General features: G+C 60.2%; 1 protein-coding gene across 1 annotated transcript in view; it reads right to left on the minus strand.

Moving 5' to 3' along the window:
- Window positions 1-17,540, minus strand: part of LOC100467244 (SH3 and multiple ankyrin repeat domains protein 3) — a 296,215-nt gene that overhangs the window by 74,156 nt on the left and 204,519 nt on the right. Inside the window, exon 12 of the mRNA XM_034644850.1 lies at window positions 239-554. Coding sequence (XP_034500741.1) covers window positions 239-554 — 316 coding nt within the window. The remainder of the gene's footprint in view (window positions 1-238; window positions 555-17,540) is intronic.

Consider the following 17,540-nt stretch of genomic DNA (forward strand, 5'->3'; position numbering starts at 1 on the left):
CCGCCCCCGCCAGGCTCGACCCCACCCCCTACACCTGCCCTAGACGGTCATCATGGGCACGTGCTCACACAGGTGACCCGACATCCAGGCTGGAATAAAACAGGCATCCTGGCCAACCCGTGGGCGTGCCGTGAACCCTAGAAACCAGGAGCCACGGTGCAGGGAGGACTCCCTCTCCCAGTGCCCTCAGGAGCCCCCGGCTCCTTGCCAGCACCCGCCAACCATGGCCACTCCTTACCCGACGTGCCAGGACTGCTGGGGCCTCTTGCCATCCTCGCCGGCACCGCCCAGCCTGTTGAGCGACGGGGACCGGCTGCGGGGCCCGGGGGCGTAGCTCCCAAGGGTCCTGGCGGCCCCCTCGGGCTTGCCGGGCGTCTGCTGCAGCAGCTGGGGTGAGAGACTGCGGTGGGAGGTGGCGGAGCAGACGGCCCAGTCGGGAGTGCTGGCGTTGAGGTTGTTGTCACTGTTGGAGCGCAGCAGGACCCGGGGGGCGGCCAGCGTGTTGGGGGGCCGCCGCCGGCGGTTGGAGTACGCCGGGGCCTCTCGGAAGGGCACTGAGTCGGAGAGAACAAGGAGAGGCGGGTGAGTGCATGCACGGCACGGGCAGTGCAGGGCGGGGGTGCACAGAGCCCCCGCCGGCCCCCCATGTGCAGAGCCCGCCCCGACATAGAAGCAGAGACGAGGTGGACACGGAGCACGTCTCCATTTCACGGAGGCTCAAGCTAACGCTTGAGATGGAAGGGGCTCAGGCTCCGACTTCCATCCGGGCCAGGGCCCGCTCCTTCAGCAGCCGAGACACGTGTGAGGGCCTCACGGTGTGCTTGGGACACAGAGTTCCTCCTCGCCACCACCTGCACTGGGCCCCTGGTAGGGGCGGGACCGGGTGCCCCTGACATGCATGTGTCGGAGCCCTAACCCTTGGTGCCTGAGACAGTATCAGGAGATGGGCCTTTACAGAGGTGATCAAGGTTCCATGAGGTCACCAGGGTGGCCCTGATCCAGTGTGACCGGGGTCATTACAGGAAGAGGATATCAGGACACAGACACGCATGGAGGGACGACCCCGTGAGGACACAGGGAGAGCACGGCCGTGCACACACGATGAGAGAGGCCTCAGGGGGACCCCGCCCTGCCTGCTCACGCCTGCATCTCGGGCATCGGCCTCCGGGACCGAGGACAGTGAGTCCTGCAGTGAGTCCATCTCTGGGTCTTTGTTGCAGCTGCCCCAGGACACGCACATGGCCCTCCGAGTACCGTTCAGAGGTGGGCTCCTTCACGACCGAGCAAGCTGCTTTCTCCACCCATCACACTGGGGCCCAGCGGTGCGCAACAGGAAGGCGCGAGCACGCCTCGTCTGCCTTCCTACGAAGTTCGAGACCAGAGGCGAGGCCCTCACTCTGCCGAGTTCAGCGTGCCCAGGGACGCAGAATGAGGACACTGCCCACAGGGACCGTGAGGACCGGCATCCACACTGAAGCCACTTCGGGTTGCTCCGAGGGCTGGAGCCAGAAATAGAAAGTGTCCTTTCTCAGAAGATGCATGTCAAGGAAAGCAGCCGGCCAGGCCACCCGAGAAGATGCTGATGCCCCTGGAAGCGAGGGCCTGACACCCAGGCAGCTTCCCGCTGACCATGGGATCTGCAAGCTCTGGAACGAGGCTGAGCGCGCAGGCTCTCAAGTCCGTGCTGCCCGAGGCCAGGGCCGCCACTGCCAGCCCAGCGCTGAGGGCGGCAGAAAGCACGCGCCCTCTGGGTGAGCTGGGCTGGAGTGGGAGTCCTAGCATCTCGAAGGGGAAGAACATCATGGGTGGTCCAGGACAGAGCCCTGGACAGTCCACCGTCCCCGCTGCCCAAGGTCAGAGGCTCCGGTGAAGTACTTCACATAAGTGAAGGACAGGTGCGCCCTTCCCAGAGCCTGGGCCCCCCATCAACCCTGCCACTGGCCCATGACCACGCGGGGCAGCAGAGCGCACAGGGACAGAGTAGCGTGGGCAGAGATCCTGGGGGCAGAGGTGGGCCAACGGGGAGCCCTGGGGGAGAGAGCGCTGGGGGACAAGGCGGCGCTGGCAGGGCTCCAGTGAGGCAGCCGTGACCCGGTGCACCTCTTCACCGCCTTGCCAGGCTGCAGGGCAGTCCTGGGAAGGCAGACATGGAGTCAACCCGGAGAAGCCGCACAGAGATGGCACGGTGTTCAGGACGCGCACTGGGAATCCGCGTTCTGAGCAGTTGGTGAGATTTGGGAATGGACATGTCGGGAGGTCCTATTTTCCGACCTGCAGCAGCCTGTGCCCATTCCGACCTGTTCCCTCTATGAAGCTTCCCTGGACGCAGCCAGGGCTCTCGAGCTGGAGCTGTGTCCGGCTCTGAATTCCTCCAAGGACACAAGCTCAGAAGGGCCAGCCCGGCTGGGAGGGAGGCGGACGAAGGGAAAGGCCGGCGGCATGCCCCGTGGAGCCCTGGCTCTAGAGCCCAAGAGCCTGCCCTCTCAAGGGGCTCGGCCCACCGGCGAATTAGCAAGGCCTGGCTGCACCCGCTAGAAAAATCTCACTTTGGGGAAAATCCCTGAGTTTGCATTTTGCTGGTCGTGAGGGAGAACCACATTGGTCACTCCCTCCGGGCAGATGGAGGCCAGAAATGACCCCTGCAAGGACTGAGCGCTCATTCTTTAGGGTTTGAAAAATGCACCTGCTGGTGGGTGCTCTGGGGTGACCTGACACCTGCCTGATGACGGGGTGGGGGGACCGAAAGACCTCACAGAGGGCAAATGGCCACACAGACCAAGAGGGTGGGAACCTTCCATGCACAGAGACTGTCAGCTAGAGGGCTGAATCACAGCGAGAAAGCCAGCCTCTCCCGCAGACGCATCAGGCAGAAAGGGTGATGGGGCCCTGGGCCTCCTGGACCATCCTCCCCGCCCCCCGCATCCGAGGAGAGGCCAGGGCTCACACAACCCGTGGGGAGGGGACACCCCAGCTCCACGGGGACACTCCTGACAGGGAAACGCATGCATTCTGTGACATGAACGCCTGCCGAGTCTCCAGCTTCCCTGATGAGGCCGCTGGGTCTCTTTCTGACCAGTATAACTGTAAAGGACTAATGTCCTTAACAGAAACTGGGGGAGGGGGTCCTGCCGATGCCTAAGACTCCAAGGGGAGAGAGGTCTACAAAAGAACAGAAGGGACACCGAATGAACTCCAAGTCACATTTCCCTGCTGTGCACGGGTTACAAAAACTGAAGTGAAGGTGAATCTGGGTTAATAACGCAAGAAAAGGAGTGTGGACAAAGGCTGTTCTTTATAGAAATTCCCAAGACGCGGGCTGAAGGCAGCGTTTCGAGCGGGGGCTTGGGCCGCGGTGGGAATTCGGGACCGCTGCCCGGGGAAGATCAAGGGATGCGGGAGCCGGGGCGTTTGCGAACACACCCTGCCCTGAGGATCAGGTGGGGTATGAACCGGGACGCACAGGTAGCCGTAGGGCGAGCATTCCAACGACAATCAGCTCGCTTAATTACCAACACTCGCATTAAATTCATGCCCGTGGAGGTAATTGGAAATTTCTCCCATGTTTATTTTATGGCTTGGGGCTGGCAAGCACCTTCCTAATTCCCCCAAAGTCATGTCTCCATAAACCGGATTTCATAAAGCGAGAGTTCTCTGTCTGACAAAGTAACTGGAGCCATCCGTGGAAATGTTGATTTTTTTTTTGGTGAAAAGGGTAAAAATAACTCTTTTCCTGTCTGAAAATGATTAATATTCCACCCAACTGTTTCCTTCTTTCAGGCAATCTGCAAACTCTTAGTGGGTGGATATTTTCTTAGCTGTCTTCCATGTATTTATTTATACGTTTTTTTTCCACAATAGAAATCACACAAGGTATGACAAAAATCCTCTGCACCCAGAATCTGCCCCACCGCATCTGCATCCACTCCAGGAAAATGCCACCCCGGGGCGGCCAACGGGAGCCTTGGAGTGGTTCGGGGAGCGTCCGCCCTGCCGGCACAGCCAGCAGCGTGTCCTGACCTTCCTCGCACCCCAGCAGGTGCCCCACAGCCCCCGGGAAGCGGGCAGACGAGTCAAAACTTCCTTGATTTTCCATAGGACTTAGTTCCCAGCGTGCCCTCCGGCATGGTCACCATGGAGGCACATTCCGGAATGCAATTGTGCAAGGGGCTGGGGACTTGGGAGGACCGTGAAATAAAACCGCACCTTCGAGTGCGTGCGAATCCCAGACCAACTACAACAAAGCCGATCGCGCCCCCGAAGTAATTATTCCCTTCCGTGATGAGAAGGGACAACCAGCAATTTTGGGAGGGACCGGAGTCCCCCGCTCCCCCGGAGAATCAGTCAGAAACTGCTAATTCCCATGCACCGCGCTCCCGACAGCTCTTCCTTACCTTCCTTCTTGGTGAAGGCATTTAACAAAGACTTCATTTTCCCTCCGACTTTGGCAGCAGTCCGCTCATTATATAACCTTCTCGGAAGGGAGGAAGGAGAGGAGGGCAGCCCGGCCCCTCGGCGCTGGAGCGGCTCGGACCCGAGGAGCGGCGGCGGGCGTCTGGGCACTGCGTGCTTCCGAGCATAGCTGGGCATGCCATACCCAGCGTGCTGGTGACAAAGCCCACCCCATATTCTGTCTGTCAGCTGGGAACCAACCGTGCGTAGACTGGGGCTGCTCTCAAACCCCGCTGTCTCTGCCGGCACCTGTCATGTGAGCAGCGCTACTCTGCTTCTGTGATCAGTGCCTCTGGGAGGAGGGTGAACACGAGTCAGGCATCCTCGAGCCCGCGGCTGGGGAACACCGGAGGCAGCCACGAGCCTGAGCCCCGGCCATCCGAGCCAAGTCGGGCTGCCGCTCCGGCCGCTTCTGCTCAGACACACCGGGTACGAAATAGAATGCGCCGTGCGTTCCGCAAATTTTATTTTTAAAAGGAAAAGCCAAGTTTTCTCTAACGCCGTTTGTCCGCTAGCAGATGCGGCGAGAGAGTCAAGACGACACACTCGGCTCCAGAGAAGCCTCACGCCAGCCCCACATTAACTGGGCAGCCCTCGCCGGCATTCTGGAATTGCTGAGCGTGACCCAGATTTCCGCTGGAAGAAATGAGACCCAAGGACCTATTCCTTCTCCGGCTCACCCCATTGTGGTAATTACCCTGGAGAAAACAGGATTTCCTCCCCCCCGCCCTTCTCTTTCTCTTTTTTAAAGAGAGAGAGAGAGCACAACTGCCACCGAGCCCTGGCGCGCCCTGATTCCAGGCGGCTGATCAAAACAGGTGTCTTCAGAGCCCTTGTGCACGTGTCCTGAGCATTTCCACCCCGAGAGAAGTCTGGGAGACTCCAGGAAAGTCCTATCGGAGGAGCGCCCAGAGAGGGGCCGCAGGCTCGCGTGCTCTGTGCCAGGTGCGCGGGGCTGTTTCTAGACAAGGACAGAGGGCTTCCCGAAAATGAAATGGAGCATCTCGGGGAGCTGGTTCCGTTGCCCGATGCACCTGCTGTTCGGCTGTAATTAAGTGTGTGTTTTCTCCGTTGCCAAGAGAACTGCTTCCGAAATTAAAATGAGAGAGAGAGCGCGCGCGCGAGATGAGACGGGATGAGGAAAAAGCAACGGGAACGTGTCAGTGGAATTCCATGTGGTCGACATACTTTGGGTCGACAAAAACGGCAGCGCTAGGAGCCGCAGGCATCTGCCTCGGAAGGACGGTCTGAGGGGTTGGGCGCCTGGCCCAGCGGCCTCTCCGTGCGGTGGGAAAGGACGGCCAGTGCAGGCCCTGAAGCAGCTGCTCATTTAAGCACTGTCTCCCACTTAACACCCACAGTGCCCCAAGTCACTCAGCTGCACCAGAACTCAGCCCGAGGTGACCCCCTCGCCCCACCATGCTGGGACGTAAATCCACATGACGGAACGCGAGATGTGCCCTAAGAAACGCATCTGCTGTTGGCAGATTTTATCATCAGAGACCCCACCGACTGCTCTCATGATTCACATCCTTGGGGGGCAGAGGTGGTGCTGGCAGAGCTCCGTGTCTGTGCACACGTGGGGCAAGGCTGAACCGTTTCTGGACACCCTTCCCTCGGGTGCAGAGTGTCACCAACGAGGACACAGCTGCTACCACTCGGGGAGACCAGTACCGTGTCCCCCAGAGACAGACGTGCTAGGGTCTGCAAGGTGGTGGTGTCCTGGTTCCTGGGGCTGGGCTGGCCACAGGCCAGGTGCCCACCCTGACCGGGACGGGAGGCCACAGAGACGGCACAGCAGGGGAGCCCCTCTGCAGAGGCTGGGCCCTGCCACGTGAGCCCTGAAAGCTCGCCAAAGCTCAGGGAACCCTCTGGGAGAGTGGGAGGCTCGGCGCTGCTCAACCCTCCTCCATCTGTCTCTGGTCGATACCCTCCCAGAAGCACGGAGCCTCACCCTGAGCCAAGTTCCCTCGCCAATCCTCACTGCCAGCCGCAGAGTGGAGGGGGTGTGTGCCAGGGTTGGTGGGGGTGGCACCTCGCCAAAGGCCAGTGCTGCCTCTGGAGACAATCTCTGCTCCCCTGCTGTTGACCTTGGATGAAGGGCGTGGGAAAGAAACGGCTTCCCGGGCACGACTGTGAAAAACCTACATCTTTCCTACCTTGAGAAAGCAGGGAAAGGGACGGAGCCCTCTCCCCGTGCTGGGGAGCAGGAGATCCCAAGACAGCATTACACGTGGCCCAGATGGGGAAGCCCCAGTGCAGCCTCCCCTGTTGCTTGCATAGGCAGCAACCACGGCTCACGACGCCCTTACCCACAAGCCGGAGCAGAGTCGGGGATGGTGGGGCCCTGGGGCCGGCGCCGAGAAGGGAGCCTCGCCAGGATGAGGCCCAGAGGCCCATGACCAGCACAGAGGCAGCCGGCTGGGGGCAGGGGGCAGCCGGGCTCTCCACGCCACGTCTACCACTGACCCCACCTGGGCTGGTGAATCGCAGGCTCTGTGTGCCATGGATGGACGCAGCAGCGAACAGGACAGAAAAGATCCCCGGTCTCCCTCTCGGGCTGCACGGGGAGGGGGGCCAGTTAGGGGAATAAGACCTAACAGGACATAATAGGATTTGAGGAATTGCAGGAAACGCCCCTTAGCCACAGGATTCTTTTCTACATGCCTCCCATTCCTTTAATGCACTGCTGGGAAGCTCAGTAAAACATTCACAGAAACTCGGAACGGTCCCTCTGGCGGACTCGTGTGCAGGCCTGCTGCGTACCCTGGGCTCTGCCCCATGGAAATCCCGCCTCCCGGTCCCACCCATCTGAGGCCTCCTCCCCACTGGCAGGCATGCTCCCCTTGAATACCTCCAGTGACAGAGAGCTCACTACCTAAGTACTCTCAGACACAAGCTGCGGCCTCCGCACCGCAGAGGTGAATGCTGGCGCTGGGCCCACGTGTACGAGTCTCCTGTCCCTTCACACAGAAACAGGCTCATGCCTGCCACATACTAACTGGAAGGGAGAGGCGTGACACTAGAAGCACAGGTTTTGCCCCGACAGACCCACAGTCAGGTGTCTCCTCAGTGGCATTTGCACTCTGTGCTCTGGGCCCTGCTCTTCTGTGCAAACCGTCCCTGGAGATGGTTGGGCTGGGGCCACCCGCGACACCAGCACCGACGCGCTTGATCTGTCCTTCGTGGACGTGTGCACCTGACGCCCACCTGCCTGCGAGGTTGGGACAGGAGGCGTCCTGCTGGAATCCCGTCCTGTGGCTGTGCTTTGGGTCTGGACCCTCCCACTGTGGCCCCACATGTCACACGCATGGAGCATTCCTGCTGCCAGACACAGGCTGTCCACGTCAGCTGCCCTCCAGGGCAGACAGACAGATATCCCGCCCTTCACGATCAAACCACAAGGCCCCCACACCCAGTTTGAGCCCAGCCTCTCTGGAAAGCTGGGGCAGCAGGGACAGAGGGAGGCACACACGCCCTGGGTCTGCTGCAGAGAGCCCAGGAATCCGCTCACACTGTGTCCACCTCCCGGACGAGCTGCTGGACGACATCTGAGAGGCTGGGCCAGGAGAAAAACTGAGACAAAAGGTGGAGGATGAAATGTGAACACTCATTTCTCCCTGAGGTTTCCAGAGATCCCGGGATGGGCCTTGGACAGCCGGAACCTTCTGGTGGAGTCCCCATCAGGCTCCCAGACTCCCTGGATGAGATGAGCGATGTCCACGGGGGTCAGACTCCCCTGCCCCGCGGCTGTAGGCTGGCAGATGTCACGGCCCAGATGCCCCAGGATGGCTGGGGTGAGGCAGGTGGCAGGCAGAGGGACTCGGGAGGCTACGTGGTGAGTCCGTCCACCTGCTCGCCCACCCACCCCAAACGGCAGGTGAGCGTCCTTTGAGTGGGGCATGTTCGACGTCCATGGACAGATGAAAAAGCATGAGAAAATCAGGTGGAGGCCCTTCCATACCCCTTCCAGGAGGAAGAGGGTCACCCTAAAATGAACCCCAAACTGTCAGCCTCCTAACCAGGCCCTTCGGCCACCAGCTTGTCCCACCCAGCCCAACTCTGGTGCCTGCCCCTGGTTAAGAAACACAAATAATAAATACGTAAATAAACAATAAAGAATAAAACCCCCCAAAGCCAGCCCCTCCAGCCCTGGCCTCCCAGCCGCACGGGCCCCGGCCGGCTTCAGCATCGGCGCCCCACAAACCTGCCTCGAGCTCTGATCCGCCCTCCCAAACCCTCCCGCTCGAAGCCCTTTATTTGCCGTGTCTTTTGACAACTGCCTGACAACAGGCTGAAAATAATTTCATTTCTCGTATAAAAAAAGGCTCTTCGCACATCAGAACATTTCAAGGCGCTCCAAAGTCCTGGCAGGGACGACGCGCCAGGTGTGGTAAACACGCCTCGGGAAGCGTCTGGTGCGCCGCTGGGTCTTGGGATCAGTGCCCGTCCGGTGCCCACGATCGGCCCGCCTCCCCCCGCCGGGGTCTGACGCCGGGTGCAGGGACAGAGCCGGACGGGGGATCCCAGCCGTCTGAGGTAGTGGCTAGCTCTGCGTCTTACTCCCTCGGTGGCAGCGGGCTGACTAGGCACCCCTGGCATGGTTTCCCCATCTGTAGGTGGGAATGACCCATCTCATTCCCACCACTGGCTGTGATCTGCTGAGCTCACACTTGAAGTGCAAGGGCTGGGGGAGGGGGGCGCTGACCTTCCGGGCACGAGGCCTTGTCTGACCACTTCCCAGCTCTGTGGGCCCGGGAAAGTCACCTCTCACCCGTCAAATGGGGTGCGAATGCTGCCGCCTCCCAGGATGGTCATGAGGGGCAAGCCACGCAGTAATTCTGACAGTGTCCGGACTTCAGGATTGGCAGCGGTCACTAAACAAATGCGTTTAATTTCAAAAATCTGCCAGCAGACAGCAAGGCCTTCTCCCTGCCCCAACCCTGCCCCGTGCCTGTAAGGAGCCCTGATCCAGCCACGGAGAGCCCTCCTCGGGGTCTTCAAGCTCCCTGAATGCAGGGTTGACGTCCAGCTCCCCCATCACCCTGCAAGCCGGAGGTGCTCCCTACAGCTCCGGATGTGAATGACAGACATGTGAATGAACCAACAAAGAGAGAGCTGTTGACGCCGGCTTCTATTTTGTTCTGAGCATCCTGAGGCGCTTTTCCAGGTTCACCAGGCCGGCCTCCTCGGGTGTGCCGAAGCCGCCTGGGGCCTGAAGCCATCTCACTTCTCTGCACCGTCCTGCCACCCGCCGCCCCCACCCCTCGGAGGCCCCAGAGGAGGCCTGCCCCCAAGGACAGGTGTAACGGACGTCGGTCAGGCCGGAATCCTGCCTGCCTGGGGGGTTGCAGGGAGCCCCGGCTCATTCTTTCAGCTTTCCCGGCCGCCGGGGCTGGGGGCAGCCGCGTGCACCGCAGAGCTCTGACGCAGGCGGACGGAGCCGGTGGGTGTGGACGAGCATCCTGTCGGGGACATGCTAGCTCCCCAGAGCGGGGGGCAGCTGGACACCAGACTGGCCTCCTGGGCGTGCTGTGAACTTCCTGTCTTGCATCAACGTGTCGGATGGGTCCCTCGCTTGCCGCCGAGACCCTGGCCAACAGAGCCGACGAGGCTGGGGCTCGGGCATGAATTCTCCAACACCCTGAATTCCAGATGGGGGCTGTTTCCCTTCTCTTCTCAAGTGGCCTGGCCTCACTTCCTGTTTGTGGGGGTGGGGAGAAGGGAGCGCAGGCTGGCATGGAGATTGGGCTGGATAAACAGAGGCAGGAACTGAGTCTTTTTCTCCTCAATACAAGCTTGCGGAGGTGACTCCAACCTCTTCTCAGAGAGGGCGCCCACGGGGTCTCCAGAGGGTCTCCGTGTCCCACCAGCCGCACCTGCCACGTCATCTTACAGAAGCTAAAACCAAATGCCAAGAGCGAGAGCGTGCGGCCGAGCCAGGCGCAGGGAGGGGGCCGGTCTGGGCAGGTGTGGGCTGGACCCGAATCTTCCTGCCCACCCCCCCCCATCCCGAACAGCAGACCCTGCTTCCTTTCCGCGTAGCTTTAGATAACTGCAACCTTTCTCCATCTCACAATAATTGTTAAATGAATCATACTTTTATAAATAACGCAAGATATAAAAAGGCATCTCGGCAATAATGCGGGGTTATCTTTGAACAAAGATGTAGGTGTCGGCAGCATTTGTAACATTCCCGGCAGCCGGGGCCATTGAGGGAAACTGAGCTCCTGGAGGACCCATTGAGCCCCGTGGAGGATATGGGCGAAGGGCACCTGACACGGGGTGCCCCGAAGCCCCACAGGGTCCAGGTCTCTTCCCGGCGAGGGGTCAGTTTCCTGACACAGTGATTCAGGCTAAGGTCACAGGGGGCAGGGAGGAGGGCTTGGGGGTGTTGAACCGGGGGCTGACCACAGGGGGGGTGTCCCCGGGGAGCACTGTACAAGGATCAGCCTCCTCCCCTTTCCTCTCTGCAGCTCGGCCTTCACCTCCGAGTCCTACGGACGTCATGTGCCCAGCACACTGCGCTGACTAGGAGGTGTGGGGGCAAGGCCAGCACAAGCCACCTAGGTGGCCCTTCTGACAGCCTCTTACAGGGGAAACTGAGGTTCAGGGCCCTGAGGCAAGCCACCTGCGCCCGCTCAGCCCTGTCTGTTCGACAGACTCCCCCACAGCCTCCACCTGTCCCTGGGTGCACGGTATGCCCTGTGCCCAGGCTCACCGGGTGAGCTCCCGGGACGGAGCCAGCACCTGCTGCAGCATGGGGCCACCTTCCTCCTCTGCAAGGCTTCCTGGGATAGACCCAGGCACACCTCTGAGGCCGCGTGGCAGCTCGGGGTGGCTGTTGACTGGCCGGAGGGACGAGTGGGCAAGCAGTGCAGGAACCCGGAAGCCCTGCCTCCACCTGCAGACCCTGCCACAGTTGCTGCCCTGCCCCCGCCACTTAGGCCCAGCCCCGATCCCCAAGAATGACCCTAGAACCCCCCCAGGTGTGGCAGGACAGCCGGAGGCTCTGGTGCAAACCTCGAAGTGTGCAGGGGACATGCCAATCACCACTTCCACCAATAGAAATGCCACTGTCCCCAATGTCACCGGGCTGGGCCACCCCCTTTCTGCAGGAGTGGACTCTGATGTTCCTTTTCCCTGGCGCGTTACCAAATGATGGAATCTGAGCTGAGTCCTGGGTCAGCCCCTGACTCAAGGTGGGACTCAGTTTCCCCGTATGTAAAGTGGGGAGGCTAGCCTCCACCTCGCCAGGCTCGCAAGGTGTCTGAGAGGGCCCCGCAGATGTGGACTGCCTGCCAACTTCCCTCCCCTACAGGAGGGCCCAGCAGGGTGGAGGAGGGACTCCCCGAGACTCAGGTAGGAGCTCTGCTCGGTTTTCCACCATAAAGTAAGGTGCCCCGAGTTCCAGAGGCTGGAGGCAGGCCTCGGGGGGCAGCAGGCCGGCACGTTCACAGATGGCCAGCTCGCTCACATGGGCCCCCTGGGAAGCCTGGCTCTAAGTTCTTAAGCGCAGGGAAGTGGGGAACGCACCTGCCTCTTGGAGTGCCATCAGGAGCAGCAAAGCATGGATTTGAGGAGTCAGGACCGTGTCCTGTGTCTGCCCCCTACTGCCTGTGACCTCAGCACATCACTTTGCCTCTCCACGCCTGAGCACCCACCCTGGAGTGAGTTAGAGCTGACAGAGCCCAGCATTCAGATGCAAACGTCTGCGGGTCCCAGGTACAGAGAAAAGTACTTTCCATGGAGGACCAGTGGGTCTGAGCTGCGGGGGAGTCCAGGGACCGGCTGCGTCCACTGCGCTGGCTGGCTTCCCCATGAGCCACGGGGGCACGTGCTTACTGCAGGGCCCCTGCCTCCGTCTCACCCGGTTGCTCTGGACAGGAGGGACTGGACTGCAGAGGCCAGGTTCACAGAGAGGGCCCCTGCAGCCACAGAGCCCCCATGTGTCCCGCGCTGGACAGCTGGTTACACATGGCAGTCCCCCACGCAGTGGCGTCCATTTAAAGGCAGCTCCTGAGATGGCCAGAGAATGGCCAGAGTGACCACATGCCACGGACGGAGCATCTGTGTCCCCGCCAAATCCCCTGCGGAAGCCTTCAGCCCCAGGGGGAAGGTGTCAGGCCATGAGGGAGGAGCCCCCACGCTGGGATCAGTGCCAACAGGAAGAGCCACGGGGAGGTGATGTCTGTCTGCCGTGTGAGGACACTGCGAGCAAGGGGCCGTCTGCAGACCAGGAAGAGTCCTTACCAGCAACTGAATGGGCCAGCGCTAGGACCTGAACCTCCAGAACCGTGAGGGTAAATGCCTGTCGTTGAAGCCACCAGCCTGCCGTGCCTTGTTGGAGCATCCCGAACTGACAAAGATACACAGGCAGACCACGTCACTCTGCCCTTGCGGGCCCCCGGGGGACCTGGACATGACCGCCGCTGCCCCTGTCCCTCCACACTACCCCTCACCTGCACAGGCCCCTGCCAGCGCCTCCTATGCCCTGAACACACCTCTGGTCCTTCCCTTGCTGGGCCCTCCGCTGGACGGGATCCCCTGCCCTTCCTGTGCTGGCTCCTAGCCCCGCCCCTCACTCTCAAGGTCACCTCCACAGAGGCAGGCCTCAGCCATCCTTCCTCCCGGCCTCCATCTCAGCCCCTCCTTATGTTCCTTTCATTCCACACTATTTATGAGGTTGCTTGTATTGTATTGTATTTTCCCTCCAGGAAAATGTTGGCCGGCGCCGAGTCTGTCCTATCTGCCCTTCATCACCGGCACGGAGCTCAGACCCTCACAAGTATGTTTGTTTCCTATCTTCACTCAGCAGAGGAGTAAAGAAACAGAGGGCACCTTTCCGCCTCCCATCCTGGACCTGGTGGTTGAGTGGTTCATGTGGCCTCACTGCATGAAAGGTCTGCTTCTGGAACCTTTCCGCCACCAACACCCTCTCTGGACCTTTCTGGAAGGCATGGGGCAGGAGAGAGGGTTTGCACCCCTTTCTATCTTCAGGCTACAGCACAAGACCCAGCAAAAGTGGGAGCTCGTAAATACACGTGCTAGCTACGTTAGGTTCCTGACTGGCATTTCAACGCCTGCCTTGTCTGCTTCTGTTAACTGTGGTTTTCTCTGCACATCACATTCTCCCCACTTCTTTGTGTGTCTAGTCATCTCTGACTCTGTGTCAGCCACTGTCCTTGAAATGTTACAGAGATTCTGAATTGTTACTTTTCTCTGAAGAGCATGGAATTTTTCTAGCAGGGAATAGAATGCTAAGCTGAACACTCCATCCTGTGAAGGCGTGACTTTAGGTTTTGTTTTGTTTTGTTTTGTTTTTTTGGCAGGGGGGTAGATGGTTTGGTCCTGGGGTAAGATTCTGACATCATGGGCCCTTCTGAGTTTCTGGCAGAAAACCCAAAGTACTTGCCAAGCTCCTCGAACGAGTCAGGGTTCAACTTAACACTTGTCTTTCTCGTGGGGTAACTACTGCAGTCTCTCCTCAGCTGTCTGAGATTTAAGCTGCTGTGTTCCACTAGGACCCTTGGACTCTCATCCTGCACGTGCTAGTTCAGAAAATCAGTCCAGGATTTGAGGGGGAGTTCCTGTGCAGACTTTGGGCTCTTCCCTTTCTAAGACTTCTCCCCTCTATCTCCAGCCACTCAAGCAGCCCAGACCCCGACCTGTAACCACTGAACTCTCAACTCAACTCACTTTCTGTCAAGGGGATCCCTCATTAATATGAATCTCATGCAGCAGACTCCCCTTTTGTCGAGGGTCCCAAGTTCTGTCTGCCTTTGGTTTCTTGCCAGCCTACAAACTAGTTACTATTTTGTCTAGAGTTTGTCACTGTTATCAGCAGGAGGGTACATGTGACATGAGCCGCTCTGCCATTATTGGAAGGCACAAGTCATGGGCTCAAAAACATCTATTAAGCAAAGAAGTGCCCCCCCCCAGTCGCACACCTGCACGTACACACAGTATCCAGCAGTGAGCGCCTGGCCTCCATGTCTGGAGGCAGGAGGTATGCCCGGCGGGGAGACAGTGCGTGTGTCAAAGCGTGGGGGCCTCGACCACCGACCACGTCGGCAGAGAGGCCCCGGGGCAAACAACTGTTTCTGGCACCATGGTGTCCTTGCAGCTCGCCTGGGAGGCCTCGCAGACCCCGAGACAGTTACCTCAACACAAGAATCTGACTTTTGTGAATTCGGAGCACATCCACCTGGCTGGAGGTACAGGCAGGTGCAAAGGCAGGTCCCCACCTTTTAGATCAAGATGTTACCTGGTCGGCACTTGTGCAGCTGCCAGAATACCCTGGAAAGCGAAGCGCCAGTAACAGTGCTGAGTGAGCGGCGGGTTGGTCCCCACCTGGCTCATCGCCTCGTGAGCAGATCCGGCTGCTGGTTTGTATTTTAGGAACTAATTAAACCTTGGTGACCGAGTTAACCTTCAAATGAATTCCTTCCAGGGCTGAGCTGGCAGAATGGTTCCTATTAGGCTCCATCATCAGGAAAACTCCCAATCCAGGAAGAACCCAGCCCCAAAGGGCAGGGGAGCAGGGAGGAGGGGACAGCAGACCTTGCGTGGGCTGGCCGGCGGGTGAGTTGCTACGGACACAGGGCGGTGAGGGCACAGACCCCCGGTGGCTTCCCGACGTGGGTGACAGCATGAGCAATCCGGGACAAATGGAGGGAGGGGCGCTGAGGACAGGGACAGCATGGTTGCTCCTCTGACGTGAACCCCAGAGCCACCACCGAGGCTTCCCATTGCTGAGCGCCCACCCCCCACCGGGCCCGTTATACATGTCCTTCTCTCTACAGCCCAGTGAGGCGGTGTGTTCACACCCATTTTACACACATGGAGGCTGAGACTAGGGGAGGTCCCAGGGCTCGCTCCCCCGGGCCTGTCACTCCAGGGCAATGTGGCCTCACTGACACGTCCAATCAGGGTCCCAGCCAGACAGAGGTGCCCTGACCCGCGGGCGGAGGGTGGACGCTCACCTGGGAACCCAGCCCATGGCACGGCCAGGGCAGGGGACGCTGAATGGACAGGCTGACTTAGATGTCTGTGTGTCCCCATCCCACCTCTGTTCGGCTGTGAGTCCCTGCCTCCCTGGGCCTCAGTTTCCCTACATGTCAAATAGGGAGCCGAGTGGAAAGCCCTCTAATGTTTCCCCTGGTGAAAAACCCAAGGACCTCATCTGGAACAGCCTTGTATGAGAGGAGCAGAGGGTCCCCAGGGCTGATCGGCAGGATTTCAGGGGCACTGACGTCACTGGTAATGTGGAGAGCAAGGAGGTCGGTCTCTCTCTCCATTTTTCCTACAGATAAGAGGGCACAGGAGGGCAGCCCACCAGAGCTCTTGGAACTCAGCCATTAGGGCGGGGCTGTTCTGGGCAGAGGGGATGGAGCCAAGGCCGGGGCCACACGGGGAGGCCAGGGCCTGTAGATGCCGGGTGTCCCAGGCAGGCTGAGGACAGGGCCCCAGGGTCTCACCGGGTTGCACTCGGTCCCCCAGGCACTGGGGCACTTCTGAAACTTGGGTCAGCCCGCTGCAGCTGAGGGACCTGAGCAAGCTTCCCTGGGGCTTGGCCAACACCCTGGCTCGCTCTGCTCTTGCTCGGGGATGTAGAAAAGATGTGGGTCTAGGAATACACGGAGAATGGCCACCACAGCAAGTGTCAGCAGGTAATGTCCGTCTGTCTCCTGTCCACAGCACAGCGGGTGCTGACGCCTGCCCTCGCTACGCACTGCAGCACCCTGGGGCCCACAGCAGATCAGGACCTGCTCTGAGGTCACACACCAGCCAGGGGAGGGCTGGCTCTGAAGCCACGGCATCTGTCTTTGTGCCATCACGAGCCGGCGGCTGACCCCACACCCCGAGCCCTGCAGAAGGGCCTGGAATTCCAGCCCTGCCCTGGGTGCCTGCACCAGCTCCGGCGGAGTCGGTCGGGGTCTGCGTGGCCCAGGAGTGTCTGCACCATTTCCCTCCTCCTCTGCAGTGCACAGCCCATGCACGAGGCAGCTTCTCACACACCTTCCCACGCCTCCACCTGACCCAGCATGTCGGGTCAGGTCTCAGCTGCTGTCACAGCCTGCACTGGCCCAAACCATTCTTCACCCCCGGAGGGGATGGCCGCCTGCCCTCAGGAGCAGCCCTCGTGCGTCCCCTGCGCTCTTCCAGGCACAGCACTATCCCTGAGGCACGTAAGCATGGTCTGCGTGTCTCCCCCATGACGCCGGGGGCCCCTGCAGGACAGACTGGGACCCCATCCGCCTCTCTGCCCTCTGCTATGCAGCCCGCCCGCACGGAAGCCACGGATGGACAAGCGCAGTGGCAGGAACGTGAAAGTCACCCTGGATGGCTCGCGTGGCACTGGCCCATCTCCGGCAGTAGCTTATGTCAGGAAAAGACTTGAAACTCTCTCTCATAATGACATTAAAAGACAGCCTTGCCTTCACTTGACTTGGGGCCAAAACACAAGCAGGAAAGACAAACGCCACTGTGGGGGAAATTGCGCCGTCCTGCATGGGGGCAGCCGGAGCCGTCCCCGAGACCTTTCAGAGACACCATGGCAGAGCCCGAGGTGCCCAAAATGTGAGCCATGGAGCCCCGAGGCCACACTGGTTACCGCGAGGGCCCTGCAACCCGCCAGCCCCGGTTTAGTCCGTGCCGAGGTCTGGCTGTGCAACCCTCAAACAGGCTGCATGACCTCTCTGAGCCTGTAAGCGAGGTTCTGGTGGCAGCCTTTGCACTTGGCCCTTTCAGGGGCCCCCTCGGCTGGAGAGAAGCAGGCAGGAGGGGAGTGTCTGCAGCCCGGCGCCAGCGAGCACCTGCTCTGGAGTGAGTGTGAGCCCTGGGGCACCCCTATGCACGTTGCCGAGCACAGTCCAAGCCTCCAAGGCACACGGGCCTCCGTTGCATAGAACCTGGCTCCTCTGGGCAGCTCAGGGCTCATTTCACGCTCGGGTTGGAAGTCGGTCCTGTCTGAAAGCTGAAGGAGAGTTGCTGTGAGACTCATGAGAGCAAGCAGGGCTCCCGCTGCCCAGTGGCCACCAGATGGCCCAGGTTCCTCCCTGAGACCCTCGTCTGAGCCTCTGCCTTCA

This window comes from Ailuropoda melanoleuca, chromosome 16 (assembly GCF_002007445.2).
Source record: "Ailuropoda melanoleuca isolate Jingjing chromosome 16, ASM200744v2, whole genome shotgun sequence".
Lineage (NCBI taxonomy): Eukaryota > Metazoa > Chordata > Mammalia > Carnivora > Ursidae > Ailuropoda > Ailuropoda melanoleuca.